The sequence below is a fragment of the Haplochromis burtoni genome, unplaced genomic scaffold, assembly GCF_018398535.1.
Source record: "Haplochromis burtoni strain Fernald_Lab_line unplaced genomic scaffold, NCSU_Asbu1 Contig_787, whole genome shotgun sequence".
NCBI lineage: Eukaryota > Metazoa > Chordata > Actinopteri > Cichliformes > Cichlidae > Haplochromis > Haplochromis burtoni.
The window spans coordinates 1-20,843 of record NW_024583148.1 but is presented as its reverse complement, the minus strand read 5'-3'; the positions used below and the strand labels follow the sequence as shown (position 1 = coordinate 20,843).

Genomic DNA, 20,843 nt, shown 5'->3' with positions numbered 1-20,843 from the left:
CACACACACACACACACACACACACACACACACACACACACACACACACACACACAGTGATTCTCCTTTATATGAAATCCCAGAGATCATCCATATTATTATTTTTCTGGATTTGAGGAAATTGGTGATGATAAATAATAATAACCCACTAATCTGTAATTTTTTTTAAAAGAAAACTTTTATGGTTCAGAAAAAGGTAAATAAAAACAAAATATAAAAAGTTACTTGTAGTTTATCCAAGAGAAGCACAGTTTCAAGGCAGTTAGCAGCCAAAATGATAAACTCCATGTGACTTTTCCTGGAAGTGAAATATGATACTTTACGCTCATTCACCTCAGCTGACAAACTCAACGGCAGAAAGGTTTTTGTATCAGTATGTTTCAGTGTGGGAGGATCCGATGAGCAGTCCAACAGCTATCTCATCTTTGGCTCTGGAACAAAGCTCTATGTAACAGGTAAGGCTTAAAATGTACTTCACCTACTTGATTTTACTGTTTTTGTTTGTTTTTTTACTTAAAAGTTTATATTCTGTGCCTTTAAATGTTTTAAATGTTTGTAAAATAGTTTTAAAACAGCAGTGCACTTAGTCTAACTTTAAAACTACAATCTAAAAGCTGTCGGAAATGTATTTAAGCTTTTTTATGTAGTGTGCTTTCCATCTTAAAACCCTGCAGACATTTAAAGAAGTGTAAGAAATAATTTAGTAACTTGTTCTCTGGTCTCAAACAGCTCCGCTCTAATGAGACGTAAGACTCTGCTATATATTTATCTATATATTATTGAGCAGTTGAATTGTTACATCTAACTTGAAGGTTATGCACCGCAAAATACAAATGGGCTTTTAAAAATGTTTCTATTTTTTATCACTTTGCATTTAAAGGTTTTGCTGATGGAACGATGAGCCACATTTAAGCAGCTTGTTTAAAAAATAATCAAACTGTGAAGAATCCTGTGATTAGAAGGTGGTGTAGTAACATCTGTAAAATGATGTGGCACAAAAATATTCCACACATACATATAATTACATTTTGGTTCATGGTGTTAATATATTTCTTCAATTTTATATGTTTAACATGACCAAATAAAACAACTGTATGAAGGATGCGACAATTAGGAAGAGCCTGCTGCCGGTGCCGTACCTCAGCCTTCATTAGAGAAGGTTTAAATGATTTATTACTAAATATTAGACTTAACAGTTAAAGTGAGTTAAGTGCTAGAAAATATCTCTTGGTAGTTGTTGTGTATTGTTTCAATGATTTTTCATCAAAACAGCACAAATGTGAAATTTGCTATTTAGAATGAGAGGAAGTTATCTTTGAATATATTTGATTAGTGATTGTGCAACTATGACAAACATGAAGCAAATATATTCAAAGACAGCAGAGACAGCTGGTTTGCTGAACGGTTGTTTTAAAAAAGTAGATAAAAAAAATAAAAAGAATTAATAGTGAGCCGGTGAGCAGGAAAACATACACATGAGCAGAAATTACTTTGCACTTCTAAAGGTGCAGCAGAGCAAGTCAAACATTGTCTTGGATTTAAGAGACGTTTCCTTTATCTTTGACGACAAGACTTCATGACCTCACCTGCAGGGGATTCAGATAAAACCACAAACTAGTCTAATCTGGAAAAAACAGGCCAGTGATTTCCCAGGATACACATATAAACTAATATGTATCTTTATGTCATTGTAGACTAGTAATGCATTTATCATATACTTAGTATTGTGGATTCTTTAGCCATAATTCATAGTAATATTTCACTGTAGCTATTATACCAACATAATCTGTATATTTCCATTTATTCACAGGGAAGTTTGGATAATAATGATTATGAATGACATAATTTAAATTTTCTGTATATAGATAAAAATAAATTCTGTTATTAAGATGCACATATAAAACTGCAGAAGATTTGTGATAAATCATGGAACATATGTGCAGTACATAAGTGGGTGAACATACTGTGTATGTGTATATGAGTGATTATGATTATGGTCCATGCTGACGGTGTGAATGTGTGTCTGTGCTGCTTGTTGCTGTTAAACTTTAGATAAGCCGACAGTGAAGCCGGAGGTGACCGCTTACAAAGCAGCAAACAGTACCAGCCTCGGGGGGAGGAGCGCGCTGGTGTGTCAGGCCTCAGGAATGATTCCTCCTCTGGTCCAGTTCTCCTGGAAAAGAGAGAAGAACGGCCGGCTGGAGGATCTGCCTCCTGCTGAGGTGGAGCAGCTGGAAATCCAAGAGCCAGGACGCATCACTTCCATCACGGTGCTCGATCAGGGTGATATCTACTCATATAAATACCTCTGTGAAGTCAACCATGAGAAAGGCAAAGTGACCGGCCAAAACAAAATAGGTAACTAACACTTCATGACTGAGTGATTCAACATTCAGAGAATATTCAGAGAGCAGAGGAGAAGGTCACTGACATGACTTTGTTAATTCTTTCCTTTTCTTTTACAGAGATTAGAGGACCTTCTCCTCCCCCACCGCCTCCCCCACGCTGGTTTAAAGAGAGGCTGCTGTGTCTGATGTACACAGTGCTGATAGCGAAGAGTCTGGCGTACTTCTGTGGACTCTCTCTGCTCGGGATCACGAGAAAGAACCAACAGCACACCTGCTAACTGACTGTCTTTATACAGCTTTTATCTCTCAATCACATTAAAATTAAACTTCCGCTAAATTAAACATGATGAATTTATGCTACTGACAAACTTGAAATGTTCACTGTCAGCAATACTTTGCATTTGCGTGACATATTCCTTCACAATGAATGTGATTTATTGTAGATAATTAGAGTTTTGTACACAGTTGTCCTCATGAGAAAACTTCCTGTCATCTATCGCACACATGAAACAGAAGCTGTTATTAATTTTTAAAAACAAAAATACTTTGCTTGTGTTTGGAGTTCAACAGCTTGTTGTGTTTTATAGACAGCAACAGACTGTGCCAAGGAAAACACATTCGTACAAAAGCAGCTTTTAGTAATTTTATGTCGTTCATATTTTAAATATTGTTTTATTAATAATACTTTTTTGTTACTGTAAGAGAAAACATCTTCTTTTTTATTATTTTCAGCTTTCAGCTGTTACAGATTTACTTCTGTCTGTTTGAATTATTCTTTTATAGTGTCAAATTTTAATAAATCTATTTCTGCACGAGACTTTCTTCAAGAAAAAATTATTTGAAATATCGTTTTTCATTTTTTATGTCTTCTGTAGCAAAGTAAGCTTACAAAAATAATTATTGTGGAGTAATTCCCTATGAAAAATCTATGAAAAGCTTTATAGTTTGTTGTAAACACCAGTAAAATATTTCTTTAGAATCAGATTTTGATATTTTTGACTTAACCGAATATAATAACTGATTCATAGAGAAATAAAATGGCCAAAAATAAACAGGAAGCTCAAAAAAATTGAGTCTGTAATACTTGTTAATAAAGTTTTTCATATATGGTTTATTTTTGATTCCTATGCAGTTTCTCTGAGTTCGCTTTAATGTGGCAGAAACATTACAACATTTAAAGCATCAGTAACAGTGAACAGAAAATTATTAACCCACATCTAACAAAATCAGTTCTTTAAGTACAAAAATATTTTATTTACTGTAAAACAAAAGCAAATTGAGAACTCACTTAAGTTTTTTTTAAGAAAGTTACCGAGTCTTTTCAATTAGATTAACCTTTAGACCAAGGGTGGCAAACATGAGGCCCGGGGGCCAGAATTGGACTTATTTAGACTAACCAGAAAAACATTTTTAATTTTTCCTCTAAAATTTAAATTTACAATTTTAAGTTAAGAAATAAACAGACTTTCAAGTAGTGAAAATATTATACAGAAAATATACCGTCCAAATCTGTGATCTGGTTCAAATAACAAATAATAAATCTTCAAGCATGAATTTATAAACAGATTTTACAGACTTAATCTGAACTGTTCAAATAATTCAAGTTTATTTATGCAAGGCCGTTTCACAGCAGTGGTCTCGAGACAAAAGGCTGCTGGAGGGAGAAGTCATGACCGAGCACAACACATCCTGAGTCAACAAACCATAAATATGACAGATATCTTCATTTATTTCATGATAATTTAACTTCTAGGTAATTCATATTCTCAGTATTCGACTATATTCAGATCATAGCCATCTAGTATGTACGGCGGGTTTGTTGGTTTCGTATCACTTGGTCAAAAACAACTGAAAGTGGGTCATTAATATTGTTTGTGTGAGTGTAACTGAGTGGGTGGAGGGGGCTCAGTGGAAAAAAGAGCTCTTGCATGTGAATCTGTTCTCAGTGCATCAGCACTTCCTTCCTCGTGCAGCAGATGGGCTGCGTGGGTTTCGGCGCTGCAGCCGCCACACCGTTAGCTGCGGTTTTTCACTTTAATGATATGTTGACAGTTACACGCACTGGTTAAAGAACGATTCCAGGAACTCGGTCTGATTTCAGCTGCGTCTGCAATGATCAGTGTTTTTAATCAGTGAGAGAAACAACTCACAGATGAGTTCAAAACAACTGTGATGAAATAAAAGAAGAGGTGAAAAACCCCTCAAGAGTTCGTTGGTGACCATTTACAATGAAAGAAAGTGACACATTAAAGAAAACCTTACATAATAATAACCACTGTGCACATATACAGCTGCGTATAACAATCAACACATGTCACAATTTATGCACGATATCACATTTGTCCAACCTTTGTTTTTTAAACTAGTGCAGTCGTTTGTGTTCTTGTTTATTTAATTTAATTAATTAATACATTTTTGTGTTATTACCTTCATATGGGAGGGTTTACAAAAAGGCCTCCTGTACATCTGTTCCTGTTATCAGATCAACAGAACATGAAACCCCCGATACAGAATCACAAAAGTCCCGTTGTTGCCTCATTCTTAGAAAAACAAAGACTTCTTCGAGCTGAAGAAAACATTTGTGCGCATTCACCAACAGTCTCTTTGTTTCCGTTCATAAATATTTAAAAACATCTTTTGCACCTTATTTACTGAAACATATTTACTTCTTCTAACATGAAGTGTCGTTAATATGACACATGCAGACAGATACAGGAAATCCTTTATATTATTATTATTATTATTGTTATTATTATTGTTATTATTATTAGTGTTATTATTATTATTATTATTATTACTATTATTATTATTATTGTTATTATTATTATTATTGTTATTATTATTATTATTGTTATTATTATTATTATTATCATTATTATTATTATTAGTGTTATTATGTAATAAGGACAGTGTGTTTTTGGTAGCACTCGTGTGTGTGTGTGTGTGTGTGTGTGTGTGTGTGTGTGCGTGTGTGTGTGTGTCATTCTGTCCCTAAACAAAAAAGCTTAACAATTAATTAACAATTAAAACTTATTTTTCAGCTTTGTAGAGTAAAGTCATGTTCAAGGTCAGCTTAATGATTTATAAAATACATAAATAAAAAAATAAAAATATTTACATAAAGCCTCATAACCTACAAGAAACACAAGTGCCGTGTCAGCTTAGAGAAAGTAAAGTGTAAAGGTTTAAAATATCATATTTGACCTCTGACCTTCAAAGTCAATAGATCGATCTGAAGGTCAAAGTTATGATAATGGTATGTAAAGTTATTTAAAACTATGTCTCTTAATGTCATTTTTTGCGCTGACAGCATATAGAGAATATATATATATATATGGAGATCCTGAATTTCACATTATTTTATTCCTCTGAGCTCTTCTTCAAGGTCAAATAATGTCAAACTTTCATAAAATGTCTTTCAGCTCTAGGATTAATGCTTAAAATGCTGCTGCCTTTGTGTGTATTGGCAACATTTAGCAAGTAATACGAGGATTCTGGACCTCACATGTGGCCTGCATCCAAATGTCATGTCACATTTGACCTCTGACCTCATGTTTACATTTCACATCTGCCAGTTATGTCAAGCATTTTAATATATACCAAACAAAAAACAAAAGTAAATGTTGAGTGTGAGGTGTTGTGATCATAATTATTTCATTATTGTTTTAAAATATTTTCAAAATTGTATTTTGAAAAAAGTATCACTGAAAAAAGTATCACTAAGTATTAATGAAGCACAGGTCTGGTGTTCTCTGACATACAAAACAACTCCAGGTGTCGCTGTTGACCAACGTTTCATCCACAGAATGTAAAAACCTATTCAGTCACAGTTCAGATGATTGAGGTTAAAATTTGTGTTTAAATCTTTTACATGTTTTAGTACATTTGGATCATTCATTTGACTTTTGTCTTCTTCTGATGCAGGAGTTCTGTTTGGAAATGGATATAATTTAAAACTAAAGATGTAAATGTGACAAACAAGTGTTAACAAGTTTTTTGAATGCATGAAAAAACTCACTCTGGACAATAATGTAACTATAACAATGATAAAATATGAAGCTTTATTTTTTTGTTTTAGGATACATGACCAAATTAAAAATCAAAATAACTAGACAATAACAATCACATTTATTTTGATCAGTGATCAGTTTATTATAGGAATTTCCATTTGATCCGTAACTGTCCATATATATACTACTTTAGAATACAGTGTGCGTAAAAATGCAATATAAAAGCAGAATAGAAGCGGAATGAACTACATCATAAACACAACACTGATCAAAGTGATGAATGAGATGAATTGATGAGATGTGATGGTGAGAAAAGGCGAGCAGGAAACAGTCAGTCAGCATGTGTGCAGTTGGTGGACGCTCCCTTGTTTGTGAGCATCATCAGCAGAGAGAGTCCACAGCAGTACACCAGACTCTTCACTATCAGCACTGTGTACAGCATGTAGATCGACTTCACCTCGAACATAGATGGCACATAATCTGCAATGAAAAGAACAAAAAAATAAATGTTTGGAGCTGCAGTGAGAAATGTCAGTCCTCTGCTGCTCTGCTCTCTTTGACAGCATCTCCACATGAAGCTGAATCACTGCTGAACACAGTCAGCAAGCCTTCATTACCTTGTTGTGTTTGGAGCTTCCCCCTGTGCTTTATGTAGCAGTCACATTCATAGGTGCTGCTTTCATGGGTCATTAAGATGGGAGAGTAGGGCCTCGACTCTCTGAGCTCTGACTGCTCTCCGTCAGCAGGGGGCAGCTGCTTCAGTCGGCCGTTCCTTGTCTGGTTTCTACATGACAGCTGGACCAGAAAAGGAAAGATGCCTGGGGGCACACACAGCAGGGAGCTGTTCCCGTCCACGTGGACTCTGGGTCCTGTTGGGTAGAAATAGAAGTTTGAAGCAGCAACAAGCAGCACAGACACACATTCACACAGTCAGCAGCAGCTTCCAGCACTGCACTGCATTCAGTCTGATCCTGGAAACTACATGGACTCTGATCACTAAACTACTCATCAGCACAAAGTTCACTACATACACTGGATTCAGCTTCATATCAAACACAGTCATCACCTCATGTCATCATGGCTCACATGTGGAAAACAAAATACTTTTGAAATGTTAAATAAAATGTCAGTTTGGACCATTTTTTCCTGTTATTAAATTTGAGTAAAATTGAAAAGATGAAGGGTGATATTTTGGTGTGGTGGTTAGCACATGAAGTAAGAAAGTTCTGGGTTCAAACCTGATGGTGGTTGCTGTGTGGTCACATGTATACTTGGTGCTTGTGTCGTCCTTTTCTGTCCACTCAGGTTTCCTTCTACATTCAAAAGACAAGTATGTTAGACTGACTTCTAAACTGGCTGTAGGTGTGGGCTCACAGCCTTTTCATAACATACACCACACTTCTCCTTGTCCATTACCAGCCTGGAGCTTCATTCTTTTAATATATGGTGGGGTGGCTGTAGCTCAGGAGGTAGAGCAGGTCACCCACTGAGTGGAAGGTTGGTGGTTCGATCCTCCAGTTTGCATGCAGAGTATCCTTGGGCAAGATACTAACCCCGAGTTGCTCTCCGATGCATCCATCGGAGTGTGAATGTGTGTGATTGTAGTTAGAAAGCACTAAGTAAGTATAGATAAAGGGCTTGTGAGAATGGGTGAATGCGGCATGTTGTATAGAGCGCTTTGAGTACTCCGAGGGAGTAGAAAAATAATATTTATGAAGTCATGTTGTTAGGAGAACAGATCATTGTAAAGAACAAAAACAAAAAAACAAAACTCAGCAGTGTAAATAAACTTTTTTGTGTCTGGATTTTGTTTTACATTTTTTATAAACTTGTAAGCAACAGTTATTCTAACAAACACCTATGCCATATATGTTTAAAATGAAAATGAGCATTACGATTTGCGTGTTAGAATTTGTAATGATATGTCTTAAGTTAAAAACAATTATGTAAAAGTTGTGTTTAATATAATTTTGCTTTCAGTTTTCATATTTATTAAAATTGCTTCAATAAATTCTTAAAAAATCTTTATGGTGCAGAATCACTGAGAGGATCAAATCCTAAATATTTGTAACATCACTAATATTTGCAGAAATAAAGAATAACTTTAGTTGTTCAGTGAGATTTCAACATGTTTTCAGAGATTGAGCTTTTCTTATGTAACAATGGCTGCAGATGAATTCTCTACTAATGATGGAAAACTAACATGTAAAGCCTGAAGCAGCAGAAACTGACTTTAAACACATTTTCAGCTTCTACAATAAAACAACTGAAGGAAAAGAAATGTTTGTTCTTACCTGTTACAGACAGTTTAGTTCCAGAGCCAAAGATGTAGTAGCTGTTTCTCACAGTGAGACAGACTGCTACAAAAACCTGTCTGCTGCTGAAAGTGTCATCTGAGGTGAATGTGTTCAAAAGATTAAACAGGATCATCTCTCAGCTCCATGATTTCAGCTGCTTAACATTCATATCAACATGACTGAAACATATATATATTTAAAAACACGACTCCTTTTTTTAAGCAACGCTAGCAGCAAAATAATAATGAAAGCAAATAACTAGATGATAATTTCAGTTATACTAACATCTGCATTGCTGTTGGAGCCTTTATGCTTTAAAATCTTAGATTGAAATTGACTGTTCTAATAAAAGTCTAATATCAAACTCAACTTGTACTACAGGAGCGGGAGGACTGACCCACAGGAAGAGACACGGCAAACAATCAACAAGGGGTGATGTACTGAACTAACATAATGTAGATGATTGAAGGAAGATTGTAACGTTGCATGACCCAGTTTGGGCCAAGCTTTAGCTGTTGGACTGATGGTCTCACATCTGCCTCTAGGATACTTTTATACTGAGGAGTTCATTGTTAACTCAGTGACAGCAAGGTGCTCAGGTCCTATATCTGCAAAACAACCTCAAATCATCACCCATCCACCACCATCCTTTCAAACTGGTATGAGGTGTTTGTGCTGATGTGCTGTGTTTGGTTTTGTCCAAATGCCAAAATATGTCAGAATGCCAAAATATAGTAAAGTATAATTCTAATCAATAATATCAATGATAAAGGTACTTTAAGTAATGAAAATGATTGTAATGTCTGGATTTGTTTGTGTTGGTATGATTCACCTTTGACCTTAGGAGATTAGTCTCTGTGTGTGAGACTGGCTGCAGGAATGTGGAAAATAAGAGTGTAGAAGTCTCCGGCCCATCACCATGCACAATTTTGAAAAAGGGAAATCATAATAAGTAGGTTATGATTGATAAACACAGAGGCATAATTTACTTTTGCTGTCAGTCATCCAATGCGTTAAATGTCACCGTTATTATTGGCCGACCCGGAAACAGCGGGGGTGTCCAAATTCAGAGGCTGCATCCACCTGAGGACCCGGCCTTTGCGGTCTAAAGAAAGATGGGTAGTACGTCACGAGCTCCCTCGGTGGAGTGAAACTCTGCCATCTGCTCCTTGCTATCTAAAATATAACCGGGCGCTGACGTAAACTCTCGACCGTCTCACACTTTGTTTAATTAGTTTTCTGTTTGACGTTTATTCAGCTGTGTGAAAACCCCGGAGGAACCCTCCCGAGGGATTAATAAAGTTAGATTTTATTTAATCTAATCTAATAACTTTAATCTCAGCCAAACCGATTTACTCACGAACAAATAAAACACTAAAAAAGCCCAACAATAACATTTTTAAGTTATCAGAGTGACTTATACATCATGTTTAACCCGAGTAGTGAAAGACCGCGGGGGTTTGAAGACGATGCGTCGGTCGGCTCAGATATTTGAAGTTTACACAGCTACGTTCTCACCTGAAAATATGTTAAAGGTTTTTTTGTGACCCAGAAAGAGAAATAAGAGTAATATTAAAACTAAGTCGCTGCCGCTGTTGTTGGAAACTGGAATTGGCTGGGCCGCGCTATGAATTCTGTGATATGGTTTTTCAATTTTGTTGCCCGGGTGGAAAATCGGGAGAAATTCGGGAGAATGGTGGCTCCGGGAGATTTTCGGGATTCTCCCGGAAAAATCAGCAGGGTTGGCATGTATGGTTGTGGCAACATCATTAACCTCGTCAAACACCTCAGAGTAAATCATATCACAGGATATGACGAGCGTATGTTGAGGCGAACTGAAGAGAAGGACAGGGACAGGTGCTGCTAGGGCGAGACAGATGTCTCTCACGGAGTCCTTTAGTGCTGCAGGCAGGCAGCGTGTTCAAATAGCCACAACTTCAGGTTTTTTATTTCTATATGATGAACTCTGCATTATTAAGTGATAAGAACAAGTAATCTGATGTCCTGTAATCATTATGATGCTATAATTTGAGATACAATAAATAAAATAAGGTTTTGTACAAAGAATTGGTATCGGATCAGTATCGTCGATACCACCCTGAATATTACTTGGTATTGGATCGGAACGGAAATCAGTGGTATCGCACATCACTATTTACATTGAGAAAATGTACCATTTCATGACAAATACTGACCTACTTGGAATTTTATGGCAGCAACATGTGTTAAAAAAACTGGGAAAAGGCACAAAAGAGGGAAAAGAAAGTGGTTAAAAAATGTGGAGGAATATTTTGCAATTAATGAAATTAACTGGCAAAAGGTCAACAACACAACTGAATAAAACATCTTAGATATGTTTTGGATGTTCTGTTGTGAATAAAATATGCGTTTATTAGTTTTGCAAATCATTGATTTTTCATTGCCATCTGAACTGAGCATGTTAACTTTGATTTTATAGAGCAGGAAATTATCCGGTTTTGCTAAATCAGAAAGACTTATCATGAGAAAATGTTGTCACTGTTCTGGGCCTTCTTGATGACCGCTGAGACATTGTCTGTCCAGGAGATGTCAGCGGAGATGAGGACACCAAGGAACCAGAAGGTGTGGACCCTCTCCACACACTCCCCACTGAAGTTTAGGGGGGCTAAGACAGTGCTGTGCCTCCTGAAGTCTACAATGACCTCTTTGGTTTTCTTAGCATGCATCAAGAGGTGTGGTTGGCATCCCGAGAGAGAGATATTGACTGACAAGGTTACCTAATTCATGTCTTGCACACTAAAAGAACTGTAGAAACTACTGGGCAATAAGTATTGTTAGCAGAGACGGGTCTTCCAGCAGAATCTGCATGAATATTGAAGATACTTATATTGTCTAGACGGAGGAATAATCACACGTAGGGCATCGGCTTTTCACCGGAACAACACTTAGTTTTTATTATTGAACTCTCGCGTGCACTCTGCAGCATAACAGGAAGCATCCTTTCAAAATAAAATCACAACAGATGACAACGAGGGCATACCTATTAACTAGCTCAACAAGTATGTAGGACTAGCGTGTACCACCCCCAGAGTAACAGGCTGGTCGAGCTCCTGAATAAGTCTATAATTTTTAAATTCTTTCACAAGGATAAACCAGACCCAGATCACTGGGTCTAACCAAAGAGGTGCCTGTGGTCTCTCCCTTTGAGCTGCTGTTTAGCAAGAAACTGCGGTACCTACTTAAAGAAAAACTGGAAGGAATGTCTAAGCCTGAGTAAAAATTAGATTCAGTACATTCTGGACCTGACAGTTAAACTACACACACTATATAGGGCATCACAGAAGAACTTTCTCCAGGTCTAGTGACATCACCAGCAGCTGTACAACAGCAGCTGCCTATACAGCACCTCATGCACCGGTGCTGCATCCGCACAATGCATGTATTGCCACCTACCTGATGTCATCATGGTAAATGGCCTGTATTTGTATAGCCCCAGGGACCCCAAAGCACTTTACACACCCAGTCATCCACACACTGGTGGAGGCTACAGTTGTAGCCACAGGTGCCCTGGGGCAGACTGACAGAAGTGAGGCTGCCATATCGCGCCATTGGCCCTTCTGACCAACACCAGTAGATTAGATTAGATTAGATAGAACTTTATTAATCCCTCGGGTGGGTTCCTCTGGGAAATTCGATTTCCAAAAAAGCACAGCACCGACAGAAGTTACAGAGTTACAGAATATTATATATATATACACACACACACATATATATATATATATAAATACAGAGACAGTAGGCGGTAGGTGAAGTGTCTTGTCCAAGGACACAACGACCGAGACTGTCCGAACCGGGGCTCGAACCGTCAACCTTCCGATTACAAGGCGAACACCCAACTCTTGAGCCACGATGATACACAGTGACACCTGGTCAGACTGTGTGCAGAACCTACAGTGCTGGAATCTCTGAGGCAGGCGGTGCTCATGGCCAACCCAAAGAAGTTTGCGGTCAGACAGAGGAAGGTGCAATATCTGGGGCACCGCTTGGGAGGTGGGCAGGTGGGCCCTCAAATGGAGAAGACAGCTGCAGAAATGGTCATCGTCCTGTCCATTGTCCCAAGAGCAAAAAAGAGATGAGGTGGTTCTTGGGGCTGGATGCTTATTATTGTAGGTTCATTCTGAACTTTGAGAGACCAGTGTTGGACTGTAGAACTGCTTTGAAATTCATATGAGCTGTTCGCACTAAAGTAAAAACCACCATCACTTCATGCAGAGACCCTTTGGCACCAACTGTGGTCTCAAGGCTGGAGCTGAACAAAAACTCCCTGATAACGACTGTGTTGAATCTGTTCCTTCCCATTCCATGCAAGGCCACCTGGGTTGGCTGGAAGACTGTTTACTTGGCCTGGCAGGGCGAAGGACACTGTCTCAGCTGAACTCTGGACACATACACATTCAATACGTTCTGGACCTGACAGTTAAACTACACACAGTTCCAGATGTACACACTGGAACTCTTTCCCATGTTGCTGTCTGTGTTTATTGTGCTATGGTGTGTTGATATCTGTGCATTCCTGTATTATCCTTCTGTGTTACACATTTCGTTGTTTTTTTTTTTTTCCTCGCTACCTAGCCTGACCTGTCTCCCCAATGTGATGTTTGTGTATTGTATGTACGGTCGGCAAGGTCTGTCATCTCAGTTGTGGGCAAAAGACCTGCAACTGACAAATAAAGGCCATCTCATCTCATCATCTCTCATCTGACCAGTACCTTAACCGACCTCACCAGAAAGGGTTCCCCAGTTCAGTGTTGGGTCGCATTTGACCATGTGAAACAGGCTCTCTGTGGGGAAACCCTCCTCGCCCCTCCCAACTTTCCCCTCCCTTTTGTTCTGTAGATTGGTGCTTTGAGCAGAGGGCTGGGGAGCATTTTCTCTCAGCTAGTAAGAGGGATTGACCGTCCAGTCATGTACAGCAGCCGAAAGCTATCAGAGTGTGAGATCTGTAGCAAAACAGTGCAAAAAATGTTGCTGCTATTATAAACCCAAGAACTACCAAAACAGAGATAACGCAGACGAACCAGCAACAGGCAGGAGAACACACCGGTCTTAAATACTCACAGGAGTAATCATGGGACGGGAGACAGGAGGGGAAATCAAGGCTGACGCCGGCATAAAGCTGAGAACACTCACATGAGACAGAAACCTTAAGAATAAAACAGGAAACTCACTCAGATTCACAAGCAGACAGTGTGACACCATGGACAGACAGAGGGAACACAGAAGTGGGAGCAGGCAGAACAGAAACCTAACAAATGGCAAACCTTAACAAAACACATAACCAGAATGAACAAGAACATAGAATAATACAAGGAAACACAAAACACTGAGTTGTCAGACTCAGGACCATGACACTCTGCTTGGATTACTTCCTGCTGCAACCAGATTTCCTCTGGCCAATTTACTCTCCCAGCCTAAATCAGGCGATGGGGATAGTTTCTCGGGTCTCAAATCAGAATCAGAATCAGGATCAGAATACTTTATTAATCCCGAGGGAAATTAGGGTTACAGCAGGCAGCACGCTAATGGCGCATGCGCACTTACAAAGGAACCTTCTGACCAACTTTACACAAACATCACATTGGGGAGACATGTCAGAAAGGTAGGCTGATAGGAAAAAAACAACGAAAATACATAACATGAGGTAAGAGGAGGAGAAAAAAAACTCCACTCAGACTGAGCTCCTAGTGGGAGAACAGTTTGATAACAGAAAAAACACCTCAGCACAAAAAGCACATGACTATCAATACACCATAGAAACACAAGACAAGCAACAGGGGCGGGTAAAGGGTGAGAGAGAGCCGGTGTAGACAGCGCATCCGGTCCTGCAGCATGTCTGCGCTGGTCCAGTCGACTGCCATCTTCCCCGGTAGGCGCATCGAAGGCTTTGGAAAGGGAGGGGGGATGAGTGTGTGCATATCAGTGTATGTGTGTGTGTGTGTGTCCAGAGTTCAGCTGAGACAGTGTCCTTCGCCCCGCCAGGCTAAGTAAACAGTCTTCCAGCCAACCCAGGTGGCCTTGCATGGTATGGGAAGGAACAGACTAAACACAGTCGTTATCAGGGTGTTTTGTTCAGCTCCAGCCTTGAGACCACAGCTGGCGCCGAAGGGGTCTCCGCATGAAGTGATGGTGGTTTTTACTTTAGTGCGAACAACTCATATGAATTTCAAAGCTGTTCTAACAGTCCAACACTGGTCTCTCAATCTCCCGTTGGAGAGCCGTGAGCTTTCTATGATGTTATCCAAACTTACGTTTCGTGATGTTGTCGTTCTTTTTGCTCAAAGAGACGATTCTGAGAACTCACGACCGCAGTGAGCTGCTCCAAGATGTGATCGAATTTGCGCTCAAAGGTGTTGTTCGAGCTAGCCCCTCCAGATGTAATCCAGTTTTTCACTCAGAGGTCTTGTTCTGAGTGTTCACGGCAGCCGTGAGTTCTCCAAGATCTTCTCCGTGCTGCACTCAATGAGCCCATTTTTAGAAACTCACGCCTCATCCCATCGTTCCAATCCCAGCGGGCAGCCTTGTGGGGGTTTGAACAGCCAGTTCCGCTTCCTTAATTCTTCGATAAGTCAGGGCCAAGCCCGCTCCGATCAGCAAGAACCCTGTTATCATGGTTCCGAATAGGTAGATATCTTCAGCAGTCAGGCTCCCCCAAGCCAAGACTTCTCGTTGAGAAGGGGTGTCAATTGCATTAAGAGACCAGTTGATCAAATCCATAATTCCTCTTTTAGGTTTTAGAGAACAGACTGTGAGAGAGTGTTCCAGGGAAAAAAACACACGAGACAAGCACACAGAAATAGAGCTGTGCAGGAAGTGGAATTTTATTGTGATGGAAGCAAGACAGCAAAAGTAAGTGGGAATTCTTTACAATGTTTTTCAAATGTGAAGCACAGTTCTATAATGTTCTGCTGCTGGTTCAGTGAATTTTGGTGGGAGAATAACGAAACCTAAAGTTTTGGGATCTGTGCGACGTTGGCTTTAGGCACCTGTCGGCATGTCTGTGTGTTTTCTGCCTGGTTAATGGGGGAATCCGCACTTTGTTTTTATATGTTTTTACGGAATCAGTTTACCTGCTCTTTAATCAGCTACAACAACAAACAGCTGTTTCAGCTGTTGCTGAAATAGTTTTGTGAGCTCTTAGCTGAGATTCTGACATTTTGTGGAACCACACGTGTCTATATTTAAATAAGAGATCTGGTATTACATCCCGGTAAACCAGATGTTCTCCCCTTTGTCTCTGGTACCAGGGACATTGGTTAATTGTTTATTGCTTAATTACTTTGTTCCCTTTCAATAAAAACATGCCATGGATTTCGATGGGATAGAAGCCAGAAAGAATCAATCCTGCATTGTCCAAAAACTTACAAACCTAAATTCATTAATTTCTAAACCTTTGTGATATCTAGAATTTTCTCTGTGATTTCTTTTAAACTTTTAAATGTAAAAAAGAAAAAAGTGACTCTGAGATGGAGGTGAAACATGTGAAGCTGGGCTGTGGTTTACTGCTCTCTTCCTGTCACAGACACTGTCTGACATCTGTTCATCTGTTGGTTTTTGTTCAGGCTGCAGGGATCATTTCTCACTGTGGGAACCTGCTTTGTAACAGGAACAGTAGTAGGCGCCTGAATGAGCGAGTTTAACATTGTCTATCTTCAAGCGTACAAAGCCATTCTGTTTATTCACTGCTGAGAAATCATCTTTCTGAGGATGACCGAAATCTGAAGAAACTGCACCATCTCTCCTATTAATACGCAGAATTGCTTTGAATGTTTCATTTTCTTTCTTCTGGTACCAGAACACATAGCTGCTACACTGTTCAGTCCCTCCACAGCTGAAGAAAACATTTTCTTCAACTCTCCTGGTCAGTGTTAAACCCTCCTGAATCAGCTGTTCTGCTGCCATGGTAACCAGTGCTGTAGAGACACAGACAGATAGATGAAGGTTAGTGTGACAGTGTTTGTTACAGGTTGACTTTGTTGGCTCCTGATTGGCTGGAAACACTCACCTGAACACAGACAGCACAGAGCAGCAGCTGGGAGGAAAAGCATTTTGTGCAGTGGTGTTTCCTCTGGTGAACCTGGGGAGAAGTGGCGCTCTGATGCAGCTGAGGCCAAACAAGGACGAGCTGTGAGATCAGACGAGGGCCACGTGGTTTCTAACAGGTCCTCAAAGCTCCCATCAGCCCCTGCAGTGGGCACATTAGACACGTTTAAAGGAAGCTATTGCGCCTTTGTGAGTTTGCCTGCTTCTACAGTTAAACTACATGCAGTCTGCCCTAATATGGACACGTTTCGCTATTCGGTGGTTTTAAACTCAGTAAGAGAGTCACTTTTCTTTTTTTTTCAACCCTTTAAAACCTGAACAATGAAATAACTGCCTGAAATCTTTAATGGAGTGTTTGTTGAACCTTTAGACAAAATATATATAAAATATATCAAATTTTAATCTGCATATATATGAGTTTTAATTTGTATCAAATTTGCTACATTAGCTATTTTTTGGCAATTTAGTCCTTAAAAATGTGTCATGCTATTTATCATTTTTTGAGGGTAAAAAAAAAAAGCCACACTGATGATGTGGAAGTCTCAGAAACTCACAAAAACAGATGTATGAAATACGATATGCTGGGCTTGAAAGTGTTAAAGCTTCAGATTTTTTCTGTTTTTATTATTGTATTTCCTTTTTTTCTTTTGACCGGTTAATTGTATTATTATTTTGAAGTGTCTTTATTTTGCACATCTCTGGGGAAGACACTAACCCTACGTTGCTCTCCAATACATCCATTGGAATGCAAATGTTAGCTAGTAAGCACTTAAAACACAGATGAAAGTGCTTATGTGAATGTATCGTGTTGTATGAACACTTTGAGTGCTCTGGGAGAGTAGAACTGTACTAAGTAAGAATCAGTCTACTTTCGTTGTTTTTTTTCAGCTTGGAAATGTCTCAAAGATATTTGATTGTTCATAGTTTACTAGTGTTTGAACTTATTGGCCACAGTTTGAAAGAATCAAACTTGTGTGCACAGACTCCTCTGACATGTCTGAGAACTTTTTGACTGAACTACTAAAATAATGATGTGCTGGTGTTTGTTCTGTTTGTGTTTCTGTCGCTGTGTGTTTTGTGCTCTTTTGGCCAGACATTCAGTGACTTTGCGTTGCTCTCTTGGCGTCACAACTTACTTGTGTTAGGGTTAGTTTTAGTAAAAAGTTTCTCAATCAGATTTCTTTCAAAGGAAATTTTATTCATGAGTCTATCTAACAGTCTTATGTTTTTCTAATAGGGTGGCTGTAGCTCAGGTGGCAGAGCAGGTCAGCGACTAATCAGAAGGTGGTTCGATCCCAGGCTGCCTCCTGGCTGCATGGCAAGATACTAACTCCATGTTTGCCTGCTGGTGGTGGTCAGAAGGCCCACTGGCGCCAGTGTCCGGCAGCCTCGCCTCTGTCAGTGCGCCCCAGGGCAGCTGTAGCTACAATGTAGCTGCCATCACCAGTGTGTGAATGTGTGTGTGAATGGGTGAATGTAGTGTAATGCGCTTTGGGGTCCTTAGGGACTAGTAAAGTGCTATACAAATATATTACTCACCTGAAAACATTAACAATCCAAATGCATTCCACTAACTACAAGTAATGAAAATCTAAAATAACAAAATGTGTGTATTGTAGTATTATCATTGACATTATAAAAATCATTCACCACTCAGTTAATGGTTAATTGCAACTAAATGCCAGTGTTAAGAAAAATAAACACACTACATTGTGTTTTTATTGGCTCTAATATAAGCTGAACAAGCAGTTCTGACCTCGCACACACACACACACACACACGTATCAATATTCCACTGAACAAATGTTTTCATTTTTCTTGTGTATAAGTAAAGACAAGTGCAAGAACAGAGCGCGCACTTCACAGGGCCCCCACTCTGGTGTGTTTGCTCTGTGACCGCCCTTGCAAGTAAAATCTGCAGCGTGTGTGTCTCCACTCTCTGACTCTCAGCTGAAGAAGTGTCTCTTAGAATAAATTTCTTGACAGGTATTATTCATCATGAACGTCTTTTTCTCTAAATATGTGATTGTTAAAAATGATAAGAATGGTGTTCACCATATTCAGGAAATTTAAAATATTAAATAAACTACTAAAAATGAAATGCTCCATATTCTCTATGATGTCATATTTCTTCTTCATCTTGTGTTTCATTTCAAACTGTAATAAAATGGGAGCTGAGCAGACTGCAGGGGCTTCATGGTCTCTCCTTTGAGTCCATTAAAGTTCATTTGTCAGCTGTGAGTTGAGGATTTGAGCTGTTTCTCTCACAGGTGAAGAACACAGATCCTTCCTGGAATCATTCTTGAAGCAGAGTTCATGCTTGTAACTGTCATTGTGTTATTAAAGTGAAAAGCCACAGCTAACGGTGTGGAGGCTGCAGAGCAGAAACCCACACAGCCCGTCTGCTGCAGGAGAGCAAGTTTGGATACAGTCAGTTTGTGCTTCACTCACACGGGTTGTTGTTGATCACACAATGAAAGTAGAATCAAACTCTTCATCTTCAAATCTTTATTGTTCACACAAACACAACTACACTGTTTGACATTTGAAAATCAAACAAAAACTTGTGATAAAAATATTCCTGATGGTTTTTGTTACTACAATAAAAGTCACAATAAGTACAAAAAGAATTCTAACTCAGAGCAACAATACATGTAAAGATGTATTTATTTCAGATGATCTTCTAACTGTTGAAGAAAAAGGCAAAATAAGCACAACACATCATAACTAACATTTGTGATCAAAGTGATGAATGAGATGAATTGATGAGATGTGATGGTGAGAAAAGGCGAGCAGGAAACAGTCAGTCAGCATGTGTGCAGTTGGTGGACGCTCCCTTGTTTGTGAGCATCATCAGCAGAGAGAGTCCACAGCAGTACACCAGACTCTTCACTATCAGCACTGTGTACAGCAGGCAGAGCAGCTTCACCCTGCACTGAGACTGGAAGGACACTGAAGGACAGACAGACACAAAGAGACAGACAGACAGTCGGGTTATTCCTCTCAGATCAAGGAGAAAAAGTCCAAATAGAAACAGTCACAGCTTCTTCTTCAAGTGGATGAATTGATGTAGTGTTTGTGTCCACTTGGGGGCAGAAGAACTCCACAAGCAGCTAACAAACTGATCTCTGACATATTATGGTCTGTCTGCTGTTTGGTGCTGAGCAGCTAGTGTACAGTGGCTTTATCAGAGCTTGTTGGATGAAGATTTGATCAATTAGTGCAACTTTAAGAGCCTAAACTTGTTCCAGCTCCCTCATTGGACATTGGAGCTGTCCATGCAGAGAGGCAGCAGGTGATCTTACAGTCAGCTGGCTGCAGAGCTGGCAGGTCTGCTGGCTCTCTCTCTGGAGGACAGGAGGCTGCTGGAGCTGGAAGCTCTGAAACAGAAAAGGAGTCAAATGTTTGGAGCTGCAGTGAGAAATGTCAGTCCTCTGCTGCTCTGCTCTCTTTGACAGCATCTCCACATGAAGCTGAATCACTGCTGAACACAGTCAGCAAGCCTTCATTACCTTGTTGTGTTTGGGCCTCCACTGTGCCCCCCTCGTGCTTCACCCAGCAGCTGTATTTATATGTGTCAGAATGGCTCCCATCAAGCATCCTGATGGCAATGGTGCGTCCCGCCTCTCTGAGCTCCAGCTGCTCTCCCTCAGCAGGGGGCAGCTCCTCCGCTTCTCCGCCGTTCTTCTTCTGTCTTTTCCAGGAGAACTGGACCAGAGGAGGAAACATGGCTGAGGCCACACACAGCAGGGAGCTGTTCCCCTCCAGGTGGGCTCTGGATGCTGCTGGGTACACGCTCACCACGGGCTTCACTACCTGCTCATCTGAAGTTTGACAGCAGCAACAAGCAGCACAGACACACATTCACACAGTCAGCAGCAGCTTCCAGCACTGCACTGCATTCAGTCTGATCCTGGAAACTACATGGACTCTGATCACTAAACTACTCATCAGCACAAAGTTCACTACATACACTGGATTCAGCTTCATATCAAACACAGTCATCACCTCATGTCATCATGGCTCACATGAGGAACACTCAGCATGTTTAAAGTCAAATTAAATTCAGTTTAATTCGTCATGTGTTTGCTTTTTATTGTTTTATAAGC

The 20,843-nt window shown here is 39.6% G+C and overlaps 3 protein-coding genes across 3 annotated transcripts in view; 1 reads left to right on the top strand and 2 right to left on the bottom strand.

Annotated features, from left to right (window-relative positions):
- Positions 1 to 3,737, top strand: part of LOC121812755 (immunoglobulin lambda-1 light chain-like) — a 31,931-nt gene extending 28,194 nt beyond the window's left edge. Inside the window, exons 4-6 of the mRNA XM_042215670.1 lie at positions 389 to 455; positions 2,053 to 2,358; positions 2,466 to 3,737. Coding sequence (XP_042071604.1) covers positions 389 to 455; positions 2,053 to 2,358; positions 2,466 to 2,626 — 534 coding nt within the window. The 3' untranslated portion in view covers positions 2,627 to 3,737. The remainder of the gene's footprint in view (positions 1 to 388; positions 456 to 2,052; positions 2,359 to 2,465) is intronic.
- A 2,643-nt stretch (positions 3,738 to 6,380) lies between these two features.
- On the bottom strand, positions 6,381 to 16,898 carry LOC102291229. Its single transcript, XM_005950558.3, has 7 exons — positions 16,697 to 16,898; positions 16,284 to 16,604; positions 13,410 to 13,413; positions 8,653 to 8,699; positions 7,597 to 7,671; positions 6,976 to 7,227; positions 6,381 to 6,838 (listed from the first exon to the last, which is right to left on the bottom strand). The coding sequence occupies exons 1-7, from the start codon at positions 16,737 to 16,739 to the stop codon at positions 6,690 to 6,692; spliced, it is 891 nt and encodes a 296-aa protein (XP_005950620.2). The 5' UTR covers positions 16,740 to 16,898; the 3' UTR covers positions 6,381 to 6,689.
- Positions 16,899 to 18,925: 2,027 nt separating this feature from the next.
- On the bottom strand, positions 18,926 to 20,558 carry LOC121812757 (the record flags this gene model as incomplete). The annotated part of the gene is given in 3 exon segments (XM_042215674.1): positions 18,926 to 19,686; positions 20,040 to 20,114; positions 20,247 to 20,558. Coding segments are annotated over 3 exon segments (536 nt in total), but the record flags the coding sequence as incomplete, so codon positions are not given.
- Positions 20,559 to 20,843: the final 285 nt, after the last annotated feature.